Genomic DNA, 18519 nt, shown 5'->3' with positions numbered 1-18519 from the left:
GGCGAATTTTAAGTTTTATTTAAATCTCATGAAGTTGTTAATTATATGTTTATGCCATAGTTGTGTAAAGTTTTATTTAAATCTCATGAAGTAGTTAATTATAAGTTTATCCCATAGTTGTGTAAAGTTTTATTTAAATCTCATTAAGAAGTTTATAATAAGTATATCCCAAAGTTTTGTTAAGTTTTATTTAAATCTCATTCAGAAGTTAATTATAAGTTTATTTATTATTATATTTATTTTACATCAAAAACGGTTTGCAAACCTTTTAGGCTATTGCGTAGTAAATGCTGGTAAGCCCATTTGCGTTAGGAAATTCAATGAAATGTCTTATAACTTATTAATTATTGTTTTGCATCGAATCACTTTGGCATCAAGAAATTACCCTCTATATGTATGTTAAATTGGGCTTGAATTTGAATAGGTGTGTTTCCTCTATGGTAAAAATCTTCGTCATGTTGATTACTTCTAATTATCAATTGAAAAATAGGAAAGTTTAATATCAGAGTTCACCAAGGCGCAAAATTGCATAAAATGTTAAAGGTTGTGTAATTAAATATTTTTAGTTTTAATTAAATTTTGTGCAATAAAAAAATCGTTGTTTTTATTTTTTATTGGTAATTTTTGCGCAAGTTGCTAGATTATAATTTCGATTAAACTTTGCAACGTGTTTCTCAACGAGGTTTGCATGTTGGTCTAACACGCGTTTTTATCTAAGAAAGTATTTTAGTAAATTATAATGGCCAAATAGTAGTATTTAAACATTTTTATATTTTATTAGTAAAAACAATTTTTGATTGATTTTTCCAAAACGAACAGTTTGCTTCAACAGAATCATCATCTTTACAATTCTAAATTGTACGTTGTTGAAGACAAGCCTCGTAATCAGCTATTCAAATTACGAAACGTTTGTCGTATAGGCTTAACCGATTAGAGTCAAATTTGTGAACGTAACTAGATATAAGAACTGTGTTGTAAAGGAATTAAAAGTCTTAACTCACCAACCGAGGTCTGAGATATTTTGTGTTAAATGGCAGGTATATGAGAACTTATGACCATGTGAAAAATAATGAAGTACCTCAACCAGCGCGCGTGGAATACACATTAATTTCTTGAGATTATTTTATGCCATGTGCATGTGCTGATTGTCTTACTTATATGGTTTTAATATCAGTTTTCTCACGTGAAAAAATAGCTTTTTTAAGAAGATGTGACTTCGGTGCCGGGTCGCTATTTCCAATTTTCATTGGTAACAATTTCTCTCATTGCACAATACAAAATAATTTTTCAAGCAAAAGACGCAAGATATGACCTAAGCATTATAATAACCTAATTTAACCTAACTTTAATTAACCTAAATTAACGGTACTAAGACACTAATAAAAACTTCGTATACCATTGTAATCCATTCGCGAATTTCACGAACTTCGGGAAAAGATGACGCAATTAAATTAGCCTTTTTCAGTTTACATAATGACCAACGCGATAAGTTTACAATCTGCTGGATTTTCGTCTGCTAAGCGGTTCGTGAAAAGGCTAATCAGTCGATATCAAAACATGCCGTCTAAAGCAGGTAAATAACTGCAGTAGCCTATAACAGTGTGAGAAATAAGGCACTATCACAGGCCAATCGCCATGCAGTTTAAAAATTAGCTGGTCCAGTTTAAAAATTAAATGCTTGGGGTGTTAGTGGCCCTGGTGACCACTTAATTCAAAGTTTTTCCCCTTCAAGATTTTAGTTCATTAAAAAAATACTATATTAATCCCTAAAATTGTTTGGTCTTTGCTTCTAGCACATATTGTCAAGAATAGATAATTTGACCATAAATTATGAAAGCCTGATTTTGAAGGTTAAAAATGGTAAGTGGCCAGTGGCCAGCTTTTTAATTAAACTACCTAGGCTCTACTGGCCACAGGTCCAGTTTAAAAAAATTCCTTATTTTGTTTTAAAATTTGGAAATTCCGAAGCTCTTAACAAACTGAACATATGGGATAAATGTGCCATTTTAGAGGTCCTATCGTAGGTCCACATGAAAAGATTCGCGTATAGTGTTAATTAACGCTAATATCACGAGTGCCTTGGAAATGGCAAACACGTGTCCCCGGCTGCTGGTTCTTATGCCGGGTTTCTTTTATCTCTCCATGCACGGGACGCGTTGACACGCGCCAAAAGTGTCCCAGCAAGATACCAGACTACTTCGTTGATGCCGCCACGAAATATTTACAACTTTAAACACCCACAGCGGGACATGCGCGGCTATTTCTAAAGATAGAAAATAAAATCAATAAAAATAAAAACATTTAAATATTATAAATATAGACGCTATTTTTTCAAATCGGCAATAGCATAAATTGCGAGGTATATTCGGTAAAATTTCTTTCGGGAAACATTTAGGCGCCATCAAACGGTAGAAACCTTTAAAAATAGTCACGTGGTTATCAAATTGCTTTAAAGTTTATATACCGTTAAGGGGAAGTATTGTGAAATTTTAAAAAAACGCGACTTGTTTCCGCCTGTTTATCTAGAGTTCTATAGCTCTAATTGTTAAGCACTCTTCGGTTTTGATCTAAAAACCTGCGAACAAAATTTTTATATAGTTAATAGTTATTAAGAGTACTTAAATATGGCTGAAATGCCCAAACACGCTCACATAAAACACCGTTTATCTCGTAAATGGTTAAATCGTATCGTTTTTAGCAAAGATAAAACTGTAAAGTGCGCGAAGGAAATGTTATTTCATCGTTTAGTTAATTTTTAATTCACCTTGAAAAAGTACCTAAAATGATAATTATTTAGGTAAACTATTTAAATACTTTAAAAATAGAAAGGTGTAACTCGGACATTAGTATTATTATTGTGATAGTGATGTAAAGTAAAAACATAATTTTGAACCCCATTTCGCCAACTGCATGAATGACATCCCACTGCCCAGACCGGGATGTACCAAGTCTTGGCACGCGCTCTTGAATTTTCTTCTCGACTCTAGCACGTGCTCGTAGATACAGTGACGTAAGAGCTACGATGAAACAAGAAAACGTGTTACTTTAAAGAAAAGCGTATTTAAGTGTATTTAAAGAGAATTCTGAACTATCCACGTATCGGAATAATACAAAAATAATATAATGAAAATTTTGAATTAAAATAATTAACGTTTTCATTGCCAATTAAGAGGTTCCCACTAGTTTTTTTTTGTAGAACCTTTTCGAACGCAAGCAAATGGTGGCAAAGATATACTTCAAATATTACAATGAATTATTGCCTATACTCACGATCGTCAGTGACGTAGCTGAGAACTCAGAGGCCCCCCACAAAAATCTCGATGCCCCCCCCCCTTTCAATTTCTTTATGGTGAGTAGGGCCCCAGCGTCGCGGGCCCTGCGGACCATCAGCTACGCCACTGCCTATACTAAATGACTGAAACATAAACATAAAAATTCTTAGCGTAACAATCGAAACAGACGCGTTTTGTTTTACTAATAAATCTTTGCCGCATAAAATTCATCTAAAAAATCAAAACAAAAAACAAGTGTTTCTGTTAGGCCTTGGCTCTAGAGCTGAATTTTAAATGAGTAGACATACTAAAATAATTGTTAGACATTAAAAATTAATGACCAATAATGACGAAATATTACTTATACCATTCACCATTCTTACGTATTTCCCACTGTTTTACACGTTAAATATAATTTCAATCTGTTTCGGGATCGTATAGTGTCACATCAATACCAACAGCACTACACCCCGCCATTTTGATTTCGGTCAGCAAGATACCTAAAAACTATTCTGACTATTTGGCTCAGAATGATCAAAAACTAATGAACAAGTGTCTATAGTTTCTGACAAACTATAGACGTATACCCCTAGGTTTGATGTTATCGCGGGCTTTCTAGAGACAGTTTCCAATAGCAGTAAAAGGAGATGCACTCTTAAAAAAGGCTGTTTTATAACACCTCTAGAAGGGATTTTGTTTGTCACAGATTTGACACCTTTTGGAATGCACAAACACACCCCTATAGGAGTATTTTTACACCCTTTACTGTGAACTGTGGACTTTAAGGATTTAAAAAACGCCTTTTAGGGAATGCATTTACACCTATCAGGGTGTGAATAGACGCCTTTAAGGGTGCGAATAAACGCCTGAATGGTGCGAATAAACGCGTTTAAGGGTACGAATAAACGCCTTTAAGGGTGCGAATAAACGCCTTAAGGGTGCGAATAAACGCGTTTAAGGGTTCGAATAAACGCCTTTAAGGGTGCGAATAAACGCCTTAAGGGTGCGAATAAACGCGTTTAAGGGTGAGAATAAACGCGTTTAAGGGTGCGAATAAACGAGTTTAAGGGTGCGAATAAACGCGTTTAAGGGTGCGAATAAACGCCTTTACTAGATTACCCCCTTTGATGTTCAATGCAATACCGAAAAATTATAGAGGTGAAGCCCGTCCTTAATGTGTATAGGGAGTATGTGTAAGCAAACCACAAACATTAAAAGGCAAGAAGTATTCATGGATACTTCTCTGGTAAGGTATGTTACGCGCTTCTGGTATCATCCAACGCTTACGTCATTTAGAAATCCAAGAAATAAAATGATACCTTGTGCGGCTATTACGTATATCCGATATACGGATACACTCAAAAACCGTTCTAAAACAGTACATAGAGCGGCCTTACAAAGAGAAAAACGTAATGCATGGGTTGACGAACGGCGTGGCGTGGGAACGGCCGGGACATAAATATGTCCCGCTCTCAATGCGGAAAGGACCCCCTTCTCCAGGGGATCGTCAATATGACATTCAGCCAAAATGGACGATCGAAAATAAAAGTTATTGGTCGCCAATCTGTTCTTCCTCTCTCTCGTGTTATGCCCGCAACCCTATAAACAGAAAAATGTAATTGCACGTGCAATTCTTGGTCGTTTTGCGGTAGTGTCTATTAGCGAAAGTAACATAAAATTCATAAGTATGACGGTGAAGAATTTATCGTGTCACAGAGCGATTGCGTAATCGGAAGTTTTTGTACAGAAAATTCGTTCAACAGGTGTAGCCTGTAGGTTAATATCATGGTTATTATTAGACCCTCAAAAGATTAAATCAGATTAAAGCATGTTTAAAATGATTAAATCAGATTAAATCATGGTTAAATCAGATTAATATTAATTTTAGTCGATTTTAGTACAAAAAGGTGACAAATTAACCATTTTAAATAAATATTTATTATTTATGCGGTTTCATTTTGTAATGATTTTGGAGCGTGATATTTCAATTTGTTCAATCTAGGCGTTTGTTACTTTGGTAGATTATTTATTAATATTTAATTATTGTTAATTTCATTTATTACCCTTTAATATAATCTCGACGTTTAAACTTTTCCAACTAAAAATCTTAAAATCATATTTAAAATTATCCACAAATCTTGAGTTTTGGTTTAAAAAAAACTGTAAATCCTAAAATAAGCAGCAAGAAGTACGATGGCGTAGTGGTTAGCACTCAGCAAGAGGAACCAGGTAAGATCCCCGATTGTGGCACTCGCTGAAAACTCACGACGTCAGTATATCAGCTTCCGCGTTGTGTTTGAAAGTTTTCTTCTTACTGGTTACAGGAGTTTTCTGTCAAGATCTTCGATTTCCCCATGCATTCCATAAAAGCTTGCTGAGGTTAACGGTAATAGTTAGTAGGTAACCACCCTCATACATTTTAACCCGGCCACGGGTAATTGGCTTTGCTAGTCGCAAGTTGCCTTAGGTGCTTATATGATTCTCATTATCAGATCCATTTTATAACATGATTTTACTACCTTAGCTTAACTGATTATGATTATTATAAAATCATATTCTGATCCATTTAAATACATGATTTTATTCCCAGTTTTTTTTTTTAAATTTTGTTGCGATTCAAATCTAGAAATACCCAATATTTGGGTGTTTTTAAGGCGAATTTTGAGATTTCAAAGCAGGATTTTCGGGTTGTTTTGTGGTTCTTTAAGGCTAATTTTGTGATTTCAAAGCACGATTTAAAAAAATCGGAATAAGCATTTAAAACAAACGATAAATTTTCGAAACTCATTTAAAAATAGAGAATCATAGTCCAAGGTGTAAGCGCGAATTTTCGTTAATCCTCGTTTAATCTTCATTTTCGGAGCGTCAAAGGCGACTCGTCAATATTGACTATCTTCTCGTGGAATATATGAAATCATATTTTCTTATCTACCGTATCGGTGGTGCCATAAAAAAGCAATAAATTTTCGGCAATTCTTCTTAAAAAAACCCCCATAAAGGAGGCCATTCTGGCGTTGTTGGGCACGGCTGGAACTCACCTCCCTTTCCGAGGCAAAGTGAGAAGGGCAAAAAGGGAAGCGCGTGCAGGCGGCGCTCGCTCTTTGAAGCGGATCGCGAGGTTCCCCGGGAGACCGCCAGAGGGGGCTGATGGCCCGATGACAGAAGTACGCCTCCTATTGGCCAGGGGCGGAATCTAATTGGAGCGCCGGGAAAATGATAACAATATCCTCCTTCTCTTGATTTCGCGGTGGATTTATACGAGCCGCCGGGGAGTTGCTAACCTCGACCCCCTCTCGCTGCCAATTTTATTCTTCGCGTTGTTTTCCAAGATTAAACTATTTGTTTTCTACCTAAAATTAAATTGTCATTAATCGCTTTGATGTGCTCATTGAAGTTACGAATAGTTGCGCATTATCGTTATGCAGTTACGATTTAAATATACTTGAAAAATGGTCACGTATTATAAATAATTACCAATTATAAAATATTGTAGTATATTTTGAAATAATTACCAATTATAAAATATTGTAGTATATTTTAAATAATTACCAATTATAAAATATTGTAGTATATTTTAAATATATAAGTGAAATATATAAAAATTATAAAAAAATATGAAGTTAAATATATAAAATTTTAAAAAAATGAAGTTAAATATATAAAATTTAAAAAAAATGAAGTTAAATATATAAAATTTCAAAAAAATGAAGTTAAATATATAAAATTATAAAAAAAGTAATGAAGTGAAATATACGAAAATTATAAAAAATATATAATATATAATACAGTGAAATATATAAATTTAAAAAAAGAAGTTAAATATATAAAATTATAAAAAAAAGTAATGAAGTGAAATATACGAAAATTATAAAATATATAATACAGTGAAATATATATTAAAAAAATTATACAGTTAAATATATAAAATTATAAAAAAGTATATTGAAGTGAAATATAAAAAAATTATAAAAATATAATAAAGTGAAATATATATAATTGTAAAAAAATATGAAGTGAAATTTGGTTAAGACCCGTCCGTTGAAGAAACTCAATTTTTTCATCTATAATAAAGATAAATATATAAAAAATATAACAAAAACATTATAATGTTAAATATACAATAATTATAAAAATATATAATCAAAAGAAATGTATACAAATTATAAAAATATGATAAAGTTAAATTTATAAATATTATAAAGTTATATAAAAATTATAAAAAACATTATAAAGTTAAATTTATAAATATTATAAAGTTATATAAAAATTATAAAAAACATTATAAAGTTAAATTTATAAATATTATAAAGTTATATAAAAATTATAAAAAACATTATAAAGTTAAATTTATAAATATTATAAAGTTATATAAAAATTATAAAAAACATTATAAAGTTAAATATATAAAAATTATAAAAACATTATAAAGTTAAATATATAAAATTAAAAAAGTATATTAAAGTGTAATATAAAAAATTAGATAAATATAATTAAGTGAAATATATAAAAAATATACGTCCGTTCAATATATATCTAAAATAAAAGTATTTGAAAATTAATTTTTTTTAAACCTTCGCTTGAATTAAGCCCGAACGTTAGACTAAATTAAATACGCTAAGTCAAAACTATTAATCAACCGAATTAAATATTTATTTAAATACTTCCAAAATATTTTATTAATTCTATAATTTAGGAAGAAAGAGGTTGTCCATTTTTTCTACATGGCTTAAACTTTCTATAACTAATAATGAATATAACAGCTGCAATGAAACATTTCGAAGCACTTGCTTGTACTGTAAAGAAAACTATTCGAATATTTTTCTCGACTAAGCCGTTCTTTGATCTTAAGCGCAAATGAGATCCCGGGGGAATAATTTTCAAGAAAAGTCCGAATTCGAACTGGGAAATGAAGTTTTTCCTAGCCAATTCCTAAGAGACCAGCTATATTTCAAACCTTTCAACAGCTTTCATTGTTCAACCGACTGATATGGTATCCGTTGGATGGCTGGAAACCGATTGAAGAAAAATTTGGGGAAAGACTTCATGGTCACATCGGTCTTTTAAAAGTAATGCACTTAACTTTATGGTGAAAACCTTTGAAGGGACAAAAAATTAATTAATATTTTAAAAGTTATACACTAGTGAATAATATAAACTAATTTTTATTTTTATTTCAAATAATCAAATCTTAAATTTTTTATACGAAAAATAGGATTATATTTCTAAAACTATAGGACTTTAGAGGCCATTTTTTTCAAAATTATAGGATTTTATTGGACTATATACGATATTTATTTTACTAACTTTATGCATTTAAAAATCAAATCTATATTGTGTGAAATAAATCTTTGATTTTCACTCAAAAAATAGAAACTATTTAACCATTTTATCACGAAAATATACTAGTAGCTAACCGTGTTATCAATAACCAAAGTTTAGACAAGAATGATTTTGTATAGTAATTTATCGTATAGCTAAATCAAGTAATTTAACTGAGTGGTGAGATTTGAAATGGACAAAATATCAAAATTATAGGATTTTAGAGGACTTTTGGGGATTTTGCTATAGGTCATTTTTGAAAATATAGGATTTTATAGGAATTATAGGATCCTGTAATTTATAAAATGTTAATTTAAAGAAAGCACGGTTTTTCTTAATAATTAAAAAAACTTTTATTATTGATATTTAAAGAAAATTAAAAAACGTAACATTTTTTTATTTAATAAAATATATATTACACTTACCCTAATTCTTAACTTCGAAATAAGAAAAAATTAATAATCCAATGCTGTAATCCAATACGCACAAATCACACGCGTATTAAACTTATTATTGATATTATACAATTGATTTTAAATAATCTTCACAACCCTTAACTATGGCAAAACCCGCGATAACTTTCCGATGAACCACGAACTTTCCCCGACAAAATGTGTTTGTGAAAGAAAGGATCGGTTCAAACTCGGCAAATTTCATTTTTATAATCATTCTGGCTTTGTTATAGTGAGGTGTAGTAAAAACGTAAAAACCCACGGGCCCCTCCTCCAATTCATACATTTATAGCAATTCTGTAAACATCGTAAATTTGAATAACCATTGCCCATTATAAAGCAGTAATTTTTACAACCTCTAGTTTCGCGGAAAAAAATTGTATTCGCGCCTTTTTGCCTCCCCCTCCACTAGCCTAGCCTTTTACAAGTCATTTCGATCCCACACTCATTTTTATTACCAGAAAAAATACTACCAATATAAAAAGCAAACGAGTCACAAAAAATGAATAATCCTAATATAACGATTAAAAAGAGGGATATTTTACAAGAACGCGGTTGAGCCAGGGGCAGGCCCGTAGCCACGGTGGGGCATTCGGGGGCGATGCCCCCTCAAAAATAAATGTTGCCCCCTCAAATGAAATTTTAGTTTGCCCCCACCTGCCCCCTCAATTTAATCCAAGCCCCTCAAAGAATATTCTCTGCCCCTTCATCTTCATTATTTTTTTAAATTTCTATATATCGTTGAAATTTTCCTTTTGGACCCCTTGTCTTTGTCTAAGGTTTAGATCGTTATTTATAGGTAACTATTTCTTAATAAAATACAAGTTGTAGAATGGTCTGCTTCAGAAATCAAGTTTTTATTTGTTAAACGCCAAAAACATTTCACGGCGCCACTTATGTTAATTTTTGAAATTAGGTAACGAAAAAAATGTGCCCCCTCACAAAAAGCTACTGCCCCCTTAACGAAATTTTTCTGACCACGGGCCTGGCCAGGTGATATTTTTCCATCCGATGTCATAGATAAACTCGGTGTTAGGGGCAGTTTCTGCGTGTTTTGTAATGAAGCCAAAACTATAAACCTAGATTTCTACAAAAAAAGTTGAAACCTGTGAAAAGTTTCCATTTCTTCAACAAGCACATTACAAACAGTAGCTTGCAGGTTCTGGCTCTCGGAAATATTACTTCTTGGCGATTTCCTTGAAGATGTTTTATTGAAGTTCCTATAGGCACTATCATAAATTATTTATGTCTTGTTCAACTTGTTAAACAAACTCAAAGCTTCTGCTTAGCTGTCAAAAATCCAGCAGTTTATGAGCTTCTTGTTAAACTGAAAGGGTTAATTGTGTAATATACTTTGATTAAATATTATCTAAAGGTAAATAAAATTTCGTATAAAATATGTTTTTGGAAATATAATAATAAATTTCTTCCGGGTCATCAAAATAGATGACTTTGTAAAAATATGATTTTAATTTAATAATAAATTTCTTCCTCGTTTGGCTAACATCAATATGTAGTAAATTCCTGGTCAAAGAAATAGATGACTTTATAAAAATTAATTTATCTTTCAAATTTAACAGTAGGTTTCTTCCTGAATTGGCTAAGATAAAAGTGTAGTATTTTTCCGGATCAACAAAATAGATGACTTTGTAGAAATATTTTATTACTGAAAAATAACTTTCTTCCTCGTTTGTCTAACATCAAAGTGTTGTATCATCCGGTCAACAAAATAGATGACTTTGTAATTTTTTTTTTCTTTTAAAATTAACAAAAGATATTTTCCTGGTTTAGCTAAGATCAAAGTGTAGTATCTTTCCAAATCAACAAAATAGATGACTATGTAATTTTTTCTTAACCTAATAATAAGTTTCTTCCTCGTCTATCTAACATCAAATTGTAGTTTCTTCCAGTCAACAAAATAGATGACTTTATAATTTTTTTTTAATTTAATAAAACGTTTCTTCCTAGTTGGTTCCGGATCAACAAAATAGATAACTTTAATTTTTTTATTTTGCTACGATCAAAGTGTAGTAGTATCAGCTGTAAAACGTAAATCGCCTTGTAAATCGTTAAAAACAGATCTATCTATACGGTACTGAGAAGTAGATACATTTATAGCTTACATCCACAAATACGCTAGGAAGCTGTAAATCGTTCATAATAACCGTTGTTATGTTTTACAGCCTAGCTGATTATTATTATTATTATTATTATTATTATTATTGAAAACATACTGAAAAAATACAGCGTAACGTGTCATTCACTTCAGAAAAATGGGCTAAGTTCGAATTTTGATTGTGGAATTAATATAATTATAAAGATTTATAATCCGACTATACTGAAGATGGCGCTACGGCGCATTCTCACTCCTATATAAAAACGGCGCTCGACGTACGCTCAACGTCACGTGTTAATTGGAACAAAATCTCTGATAATTCTTCCATTTATTTAGAAATTTGAATATACAGTCCAGGCTATACCCTAGCACCTTTCCCAGAGGTGTAGACAATGGCGGTGGGCACTTTACATCCCCTTCGAACCTTCGTAGGTCCTGGGCACAGCGCTCATTGTGCTCATTGGATAAAGTTCGATAACTTTCGTACAGAATACCATTTTAGTCATTTTCGAGAACGAGAGAGATGTCGATCGACAAATTCTTATAAGCGATAGCTTACATAGTCTTTGGTTTTATGGTTGGATAATGGTCGAATAGTGGTTTTCAGGTCCACATCCGAAAAATGACTTCAAAAGTCTTAAGTTTTTAGAGGCAAAAAATGTAATGTACGTTGTAAGAACTGTTTAGTGTCGGGGTGTCGACTGTAATTTATGGTCCGTTTTACCATGAAGGAATAGTAGTTTTTCGACTTAAAAACGGCTTAACCGTTCAGAACTAGTGTTGCCGTTTAGAACCGAACCGAAAGAACCGAATACTTTTCGAATACTATTACTATTACGCGAAAAAGAATAAATAAACCACTGACAACAGTGACAAATGACAAGGACTATTATGTCCATTGTCTCAATTGGAAGGAAAAATCGGTGTATTTAGAAATTACTTAATTTAGTTTTGTCCAAACTATTGGTGTTTATTTCGCCGCGTGTTCTATGTTACTTCCAAATATGTGAAAATTAGCGAAAATAGCTTTACAGTTTTCTCCCCAATTTTTGTTTCGGTTCGGTTCGGTTCCGGTTCCTTCAAGAACCGGAACCGAACCGAACCGAACCGCGGCAACCCTATTCAGAGCTCGCGCCGTCTTTGTATGTTACGCGTAAAGTAAATTTACGACTATAAGTGGTAAATTTTTAGTCAGATATGATAACAAATGAAATGTCAGCCTGACGTCGTTAGGAAGTTGGTCACGATCCCTTCTATAGTCGGTTATCCAGTAACCAGTTTTTAATCCAAGGTTTAGGGTCAGGCGTTTAAGGTTGATCGACCAATTTACCCCTAGGACATTTCGACCCTAAAAAACCTTATGGGCCCAATTTACCGTTTACGGGGAATTTTCGACGTCGGGCCGACCCTGTCGTGCTACCGCCAACCAAATAACTCGCATTAAATCGAAACTATATTATACATGGCGTCAGTATGCTCGCTCCAAAATGAGGAGTATAAAAAGATAAGTAATACAGTATCTAATGCCTTGCGTAATTTTAAAAGTAAATCCGAACACAACCTCACGTGCCAAATAAATAGCCACTTACTCTATGGATATAACATTATCACCTAACTAAGCCAAAAAATTTAACTACAAATGAAATAGTTGATTTTATTAAATGTCTTTACGCTTGCCCAACTTGTTGAAATGTTGCCCTTTAATAGTTCAGTCAATGCCTGAGAATGAGTTCATAAGCTCATTAGTGGGAGAGAAAACGGATCCACAGCTGAAGCGGGGAGGCAACATTTCAACAAGATGGCCAAGGTTATTTTATAAAAAGAACTATTGCCATGCACCATTATTAAATAGAGGCGTGAAAGTCTCTGCTGATGTATGGCGCCATCTTCAACATAATTGGGATAAAAATCTTCCTCATTAGTCAGACAATTAATGTTAATAATACAACACAGATATTTGGATTTAAAATTAAAGGCTATGAGGAACCATTTTAACAGATGGTTTAATGTACATTGAAAATAGACTTTTGCAATTTGTTTCTAATATCCAAACTACTCAAATTTTCCAACTACGGAAAACGTTTGGGCTGTAGCCACTACCTATAGATACCATGCAATTATTTACTCTTTAAAATATGGTAAAGAAGTATTTTTATTAAACAGTAAGTTACTTCAAACCCAAAAACCGCATTCTACATCCGCTTATAAAAAGATTCTATTTTTAAGGAACAATATTTGGAGACTAGAACGGAAGACTAATTAGGGGCAATATCTCTAGCCTCTCCTCTAGCGAAAAGTTTCAATCATAGAAATTACATGGTTGCACAATTTAAAAAAAAACCAACAAAATTCAATGGGTACAAAATTCAGTTAACATGCAGTTTATTTCGCGCCTTCACCTTTGAATTGGGAGATTTTTCATTTAACTGATAAATGTTCTCAATGAACTCAAATTTCGAATCTCCAACAGTTTTGATTGAATATATTAGCATTTTTAACCAAGAATAAATAATTCCTATTGCACAATAAGCGGAAATCAGCATGAGAGGTAAAAATGGAAGATTTTCTTCCAGTCCCAACAGTTTGGCACCAAAACTATAAAACAGCTGCACTGGTACTAGTCCTAAAATGTAGACACTTTCTAGTTTGTTCAAAAATGGAAGTAACTTGGAATTTTCAGGTCCCCTATTAAAAACAAAAACACAATTATTAAGACACTTCAGTATATAAAGGACCTTACTGATGTTCGAATTTTGCTAGTTTGCTCGAGTGTCCTGAAATAAGGCTGGTGAATGCCAGAATTAAATTAACTGCTATTCAAGAGGTTTGAAGGACGAGTATTCACTCAATTTTAACATTTTCCACGGCCAGCTTGGATCTCGCTGACCAACCCCTGAGATTTTCCCCGACTTATTTTCCGCCAAGATTTTGTATTTATTAACCTTTTTTTTTAGTAAAAGTTTCTTATTTTCAATTGAAATTATTTTCCTTGACATTTTCCTGATTTTTAGACCAATTTTTAATTCCGACTTTTCCCTCATTTTTAAACCCATATTCAAATTCCTTGACTTTTCCAGGTTTTCCAGGTACCATGGCAACCCTGTATGAGCCAAAGATATCTGAGCACCCCTAGTGGAATATTTTGTTTAGAATAGTTTTTTTATACTGATCAAAGGCGGGGAATTCAAACTTATTCATATTAAAATTGTAATATTGTAATTTTTACGAAAGTAATATGTATTATTATCATTTAATTGCAAAAGTTGCTGATATATACGTGATATTTTAAATTAAGTGTATAAGACACGTGAATAACACCATTTTTGCATTGAAGTCAATATAAAAAACTGTAAGAGTTCAGCGCCACGCTCGTTATAGCGGGAAAAGCCTTACTCACGGAATTTTGGCGAATGGGTTGGCCGCTATAGCGGGTGATCAAAGTTGGCCTTGCCTTTCAAACACCATTTTTTTTTAGAACAAACGTATGGTGTCGGTCAAAGGCCTTAGACACCATATCAAATACCAGTGTGACCGTTTAATAAAGAAAAATTGCAACAGACCTATGCTTGTACAAATGTTTCATTGTGGTAAAAATGTAAACAGAATGCAATAATACAAGCAACAACTTGATTGGCGTTTCTAGAAAATAAATTTACAATAATTAAATAATTTTTTTGGTAGATTTCATTACTAGTGTAATCAGAAGTATATTTTATCTCTTACGAGATAAGTATCCCATTAAGGTATAAAAATGAAACATGTACCTTCGCAGTGTACGAATTTCCTGCATTACTGCTTATTTGTACACTGCATTGTAGCTCAAAATTTATAGCGTGTATTATTTCATTTAACAATGTAAAATATCAAATTTTATTGTGTAGAGTTACGTATTAATTTATAATCCATATTTTCTCGAAGAAATAGTTTCCAAAAACCAAGAATGAATTAACATTAATTGAGAATATGAAGGAAACAGCCTGTTCACCTCGTGATTTATGGGAGAAAGACCACACCTCTTATCTTTTCCCAGATAAAATAGGAAAGACACACCACTAGCCTCAAAATCTAAGGCTTTCCTCCCTGTAGGCAGAGAATATCATCCGTAAATCACAAAAGCAGAGGCTATAGTGGCATTGGCATATTTTCAGATTAATTCATTATTGCTCACTATATGACGTGTTTCACAATGTTTTTCCTTCAAAAACTTATTTTAAAAAATCAGAGGGAGCTACTTCTTTGCGAAGGTATGTGTTAGATACACCTAGACATTAGCGGTATAAGAAGAATGCATCTCTTGTAAGAGATTTATTATATACTTCTGGTGAAATTCCTTACCAGTAGGTTTAAAAAGTAATGGCAAAAGTGAGAAATGGGCGACTGGCGCTAGAAATGCAAAGATTTCCGCTTCTTTATAAGAATTTATAACCAAGGGTCTGAAACATATAAAATATTTAAATATTTAAAATTGAAGATGAATTTCTCTGAAACACATACGTAAGTGGTAAAATCACTAAGAGAATAGCTTTTTCATGTACATGCCATCCAAAAAGAAACGAAGCAAAGGCACATAGAATTATCCCTCTTAAGAAATTTGAGGCATTTTTCTCCCCTTTCCACACAACCCCAACTGCAGGCTACAATTTGTAAAGAAAAGATTAACAAATTACGCAAGTGTTATTTCTGAAAGTATTTATAGCGTTTTCCATTTGACCCCTCGAGAGTCCCTCCAGATTCATCTCAGACATAGTTGATCTTCCTCCGATTGAGAGAGAAATGAAACATTTTTTGACGATTTAAGTTCTTAATTCCAGAACTCAAAAACAACATTTTAAAAAGTTGCACCAAGCAGAGACCCCTGCATTGGAACACCCAAAAAAATTGCTCTTAGGGCAATCTCCATCGGTTAGTCTGCCAAAATCTGCACAGGGTTGCCGCAATATTCTCAGATTCAAATTCCCTGACTATTCCCAGACCATTTTAAGTTATTTTCTCTGATTTTTTTAAGCCAACATTAAACAGTTTTTAATCAGAATTTAATACATTTAATCAACTTTTATTTCAGTACCAAAGTTATTTCAACGTTAAAAACCTTTCAAGGGTCTAAATAATAATAATAGCAGGATTTGCCATAGATCTAGAGTAAAATTACCTTAAAAAAGTGTCAAGATTAAACTGATTTCCTTGTCGTTTCCCTGACTTATTAACAATTTTTAAAATTCCCTGACGCGTAGCTACCCTGCTGCAGATACAGAGCAGTAATTGAAACATTCTAAAATCAATCAGAGCAGCTATGAGCATGCTATGATATGTTGATTTGGCGGATCTCGAGGGCTCAAGACCAGTCAAATGGAATACACATTTATAGACACTTAAAACTTTAAGCTCATACAATAAGGGCAATGGAAGATAAAACCAGTGTTGTAAATGGGCTAATTTTTGGCAACACAGCATGACTATATTCCTGGACCAACCCTCCAGTCATATGACCTGATGCGCCAATATTGTAACCCAAGTAATTTCCTAGATAGTCAAACTAATTATTTAGAACCATGATTTGGTAATATTTCCCCATTTAGTTGCTTACCAAAAATTGTCAAAGCTTTATCGGCGGTATTGTAAATAGCCCATACATTTGGAGCCCAGTAAGCATGCGTCAAACCTCGTTTAAATGGAAATAATCTTGAGAATACTTGAGGTATTTGATTCTAAGATAAAAAGAAGATGTTAACCAAACCAGTAAGTATATTTCACAGATTATAAAATAAAGTAGTACCAAAAAAATAAATGGACCAAATGAAATTGCAAAAACTGAAAGTACGATGGCTGATAATTTCAGGAAATTGACAGGTAAAAATGTTTTACTTGGCTTTTCTAAAAATCAAGCTATTATTAGAAAGAACATGACTAAAGTAATACCTGATGCCACTTAAATGCTAAACGCATGCTGCCAACAATGATAATTTTTTAAGGGTTGCCCCATTTTTTCCACAATCAAATTCCTTGACTTTTCTAGATTTTCCTGACTTATTTTGTGTCAATATTTAGTATTTTTTAACCAATATTTTAGTAAAAATTTCTTATTTGCCACCAAAATTAAATTCCCTGAGTTTTAGACTAATTTTTAAAATTCCCTGACTTTTATAAGCCCTGACTTTTCCAGGAATTCTAGGTATTCCAGATACCATGGCAACCCTGTTTTAGGAGTGAATAGGAGTCCCGCACTTTAAATATTTAAAAAATGGCTTATCTTATGAGAAATTTCTTTGAAATTATTTAATTGTCAATTTAATCATTTGGCAGCCACTAGCTTAAACATCTTGGCATCAGGGAATAGCTTAAGAGTTTAAATATATTAATATACCTTTTGAGAAACAATATCTTTTTAATAAGTATATAAAATACGCAGGGGCAACGTATAGATAGATATGTTTGAGATTTAGCAGGACTGCAAACCAAAATGCGCTTTGCAAATAGCGGCCCTGTAACATCCTGACTATGGATAAAATTAGAATTCCACTGAGAAATCCATTGTATTGAAAATGAATATGATCCACAATTAGTAGTCCTGGGTTCCACAATAGAAGCATTGACAAAATTATGAATGGGTCATTCCACGGATCGTTCGGTTCTTTTTTGCCTAGTTTGTTTGAGATCAAATAGCTGCTGTACCTAAATTAATACAGGAGTCAATATTAAACTATTCAAAATTATCAAAATATTATATTTCTAAATGATATATACTCATAAACAGCATAAACTAAAACCAAATCAGTTATAATCACAGATAATCTTTGAAATATGATTGTGTTTTCGCTGGTATAGTTTAAGTTTTTGACATTAAGCATTGCAGCGTCAAAATAAACTGCCATTTGCGATAATCCATATTCAAACCAAGCAAACAATGGTGGGTAATCTAAAGTCCATTCCGATGTATCCTGAAGGGTCAAAAAATTTATTTAGTATGATATTTACATTATGAAACTTATTCGTGATAATTTTACCTCATAGTACCAGTTGGAAACAGGCAAGCTATAAGTAATTGCCAGCCAGTTTCTATGTACTTCAAAATCAGTTGATTTGCTGTAAAGAATTTTTATCTCACCATGTATTGAATAATATGGTTTAAACATTTTTTCTCAAAATACTTACTATGTAGGTATTAGCAAACACTTAGCACAAGTTACAACTATAACAATAGTCCAAAATAAATCTTTTCTACCCATTTTTATCTTTTATTTATTACCATTGCACTACTAAATTTTAAAAATAAACCGGCAAAACATGCCACGGAAATAACTATTTAATTTTGCAGCTTTTTGCTATTTTCCTTACTTGTCACATTGCAGCAGCGCTTCACATG

General features: G+C 32.5%; 1 protein-coding gene across 1 annotated transcript; it reads right to left on the bottom strand.

Moving 5' to 3' along the window:
- Positions 1–13294: 13294 nt before the first annotated feature.
- xit (ALG6/ALG8 family glucosyltransferase xit) lies at positions 13295–18455 on the bottom strand. The gene is made up of 11 exons (XM_090174399.1): positions 18309–18455; positions 18161–18239; positions 17901–18094; positions 17521–17828; positions 16933–17030; positions 16744–16864; positions 16549–16679; positions 15654–15793; positions 15495–15592; positions 14720–14798; positions 13295–13844 (listed from the first exon to the last, which is right to left on the bottom strand). Exons 1-11 carry the CDS (start codon positions 18380–18382, stop codon positions 13526–13528), a joined length of 1641 nt encoding a protein of 546 aa, XP_090030525.1. The 5' UTR covers positions 18383–18455; the 3' UTR covers positions 13295–13525.
- Positions 18456–18519: the final 64 nt, after the last annotated feature.

Source organism: Leiobunum rupestre, chromosome 5, assembly GCF_980474605.1.
Source record: "Leiobunum rupestre chromosome 5, qqLeiRupe1.1.hap1, whole genome shotgun sequence".
Classification (NCBI taxonomy): Eukaryota; Metazoa; Arthropoda; class Arachnida; order Opiliones; family Sclerosomatidae; genus Leiobunum; species Leiobunum rupestre.
Note: the sequence above shows the minus strand (reverse complement) of the source record. Positions and strands in the feature narration are given on the sequence as shown.

Excerpts from the sequence above, each read along its gene's own strand:
- xit (XM_090174399.1), bottom strand. The coding sequence starts at position 18,382 with ATGGGTAGAAAAGATTTATTTTGGACTATTGTTATAGTTGTAACTTGT. Across the intron at positions 18,095-18,160 it reads TTTCCAACTGGTACTATGAG|GATACATCGGAATGGACTTT; the intron begins GTAAAATTATCA and ends TTGACCCTTCAG. Across the intron at positions 13,845-14,719 it reads AAACATTTGTACAAGCATAG|GGGACCTGAAAATTCCAAGT; the intron begins GTCTGTTGCAAT and ends TGTTTTTAATAG.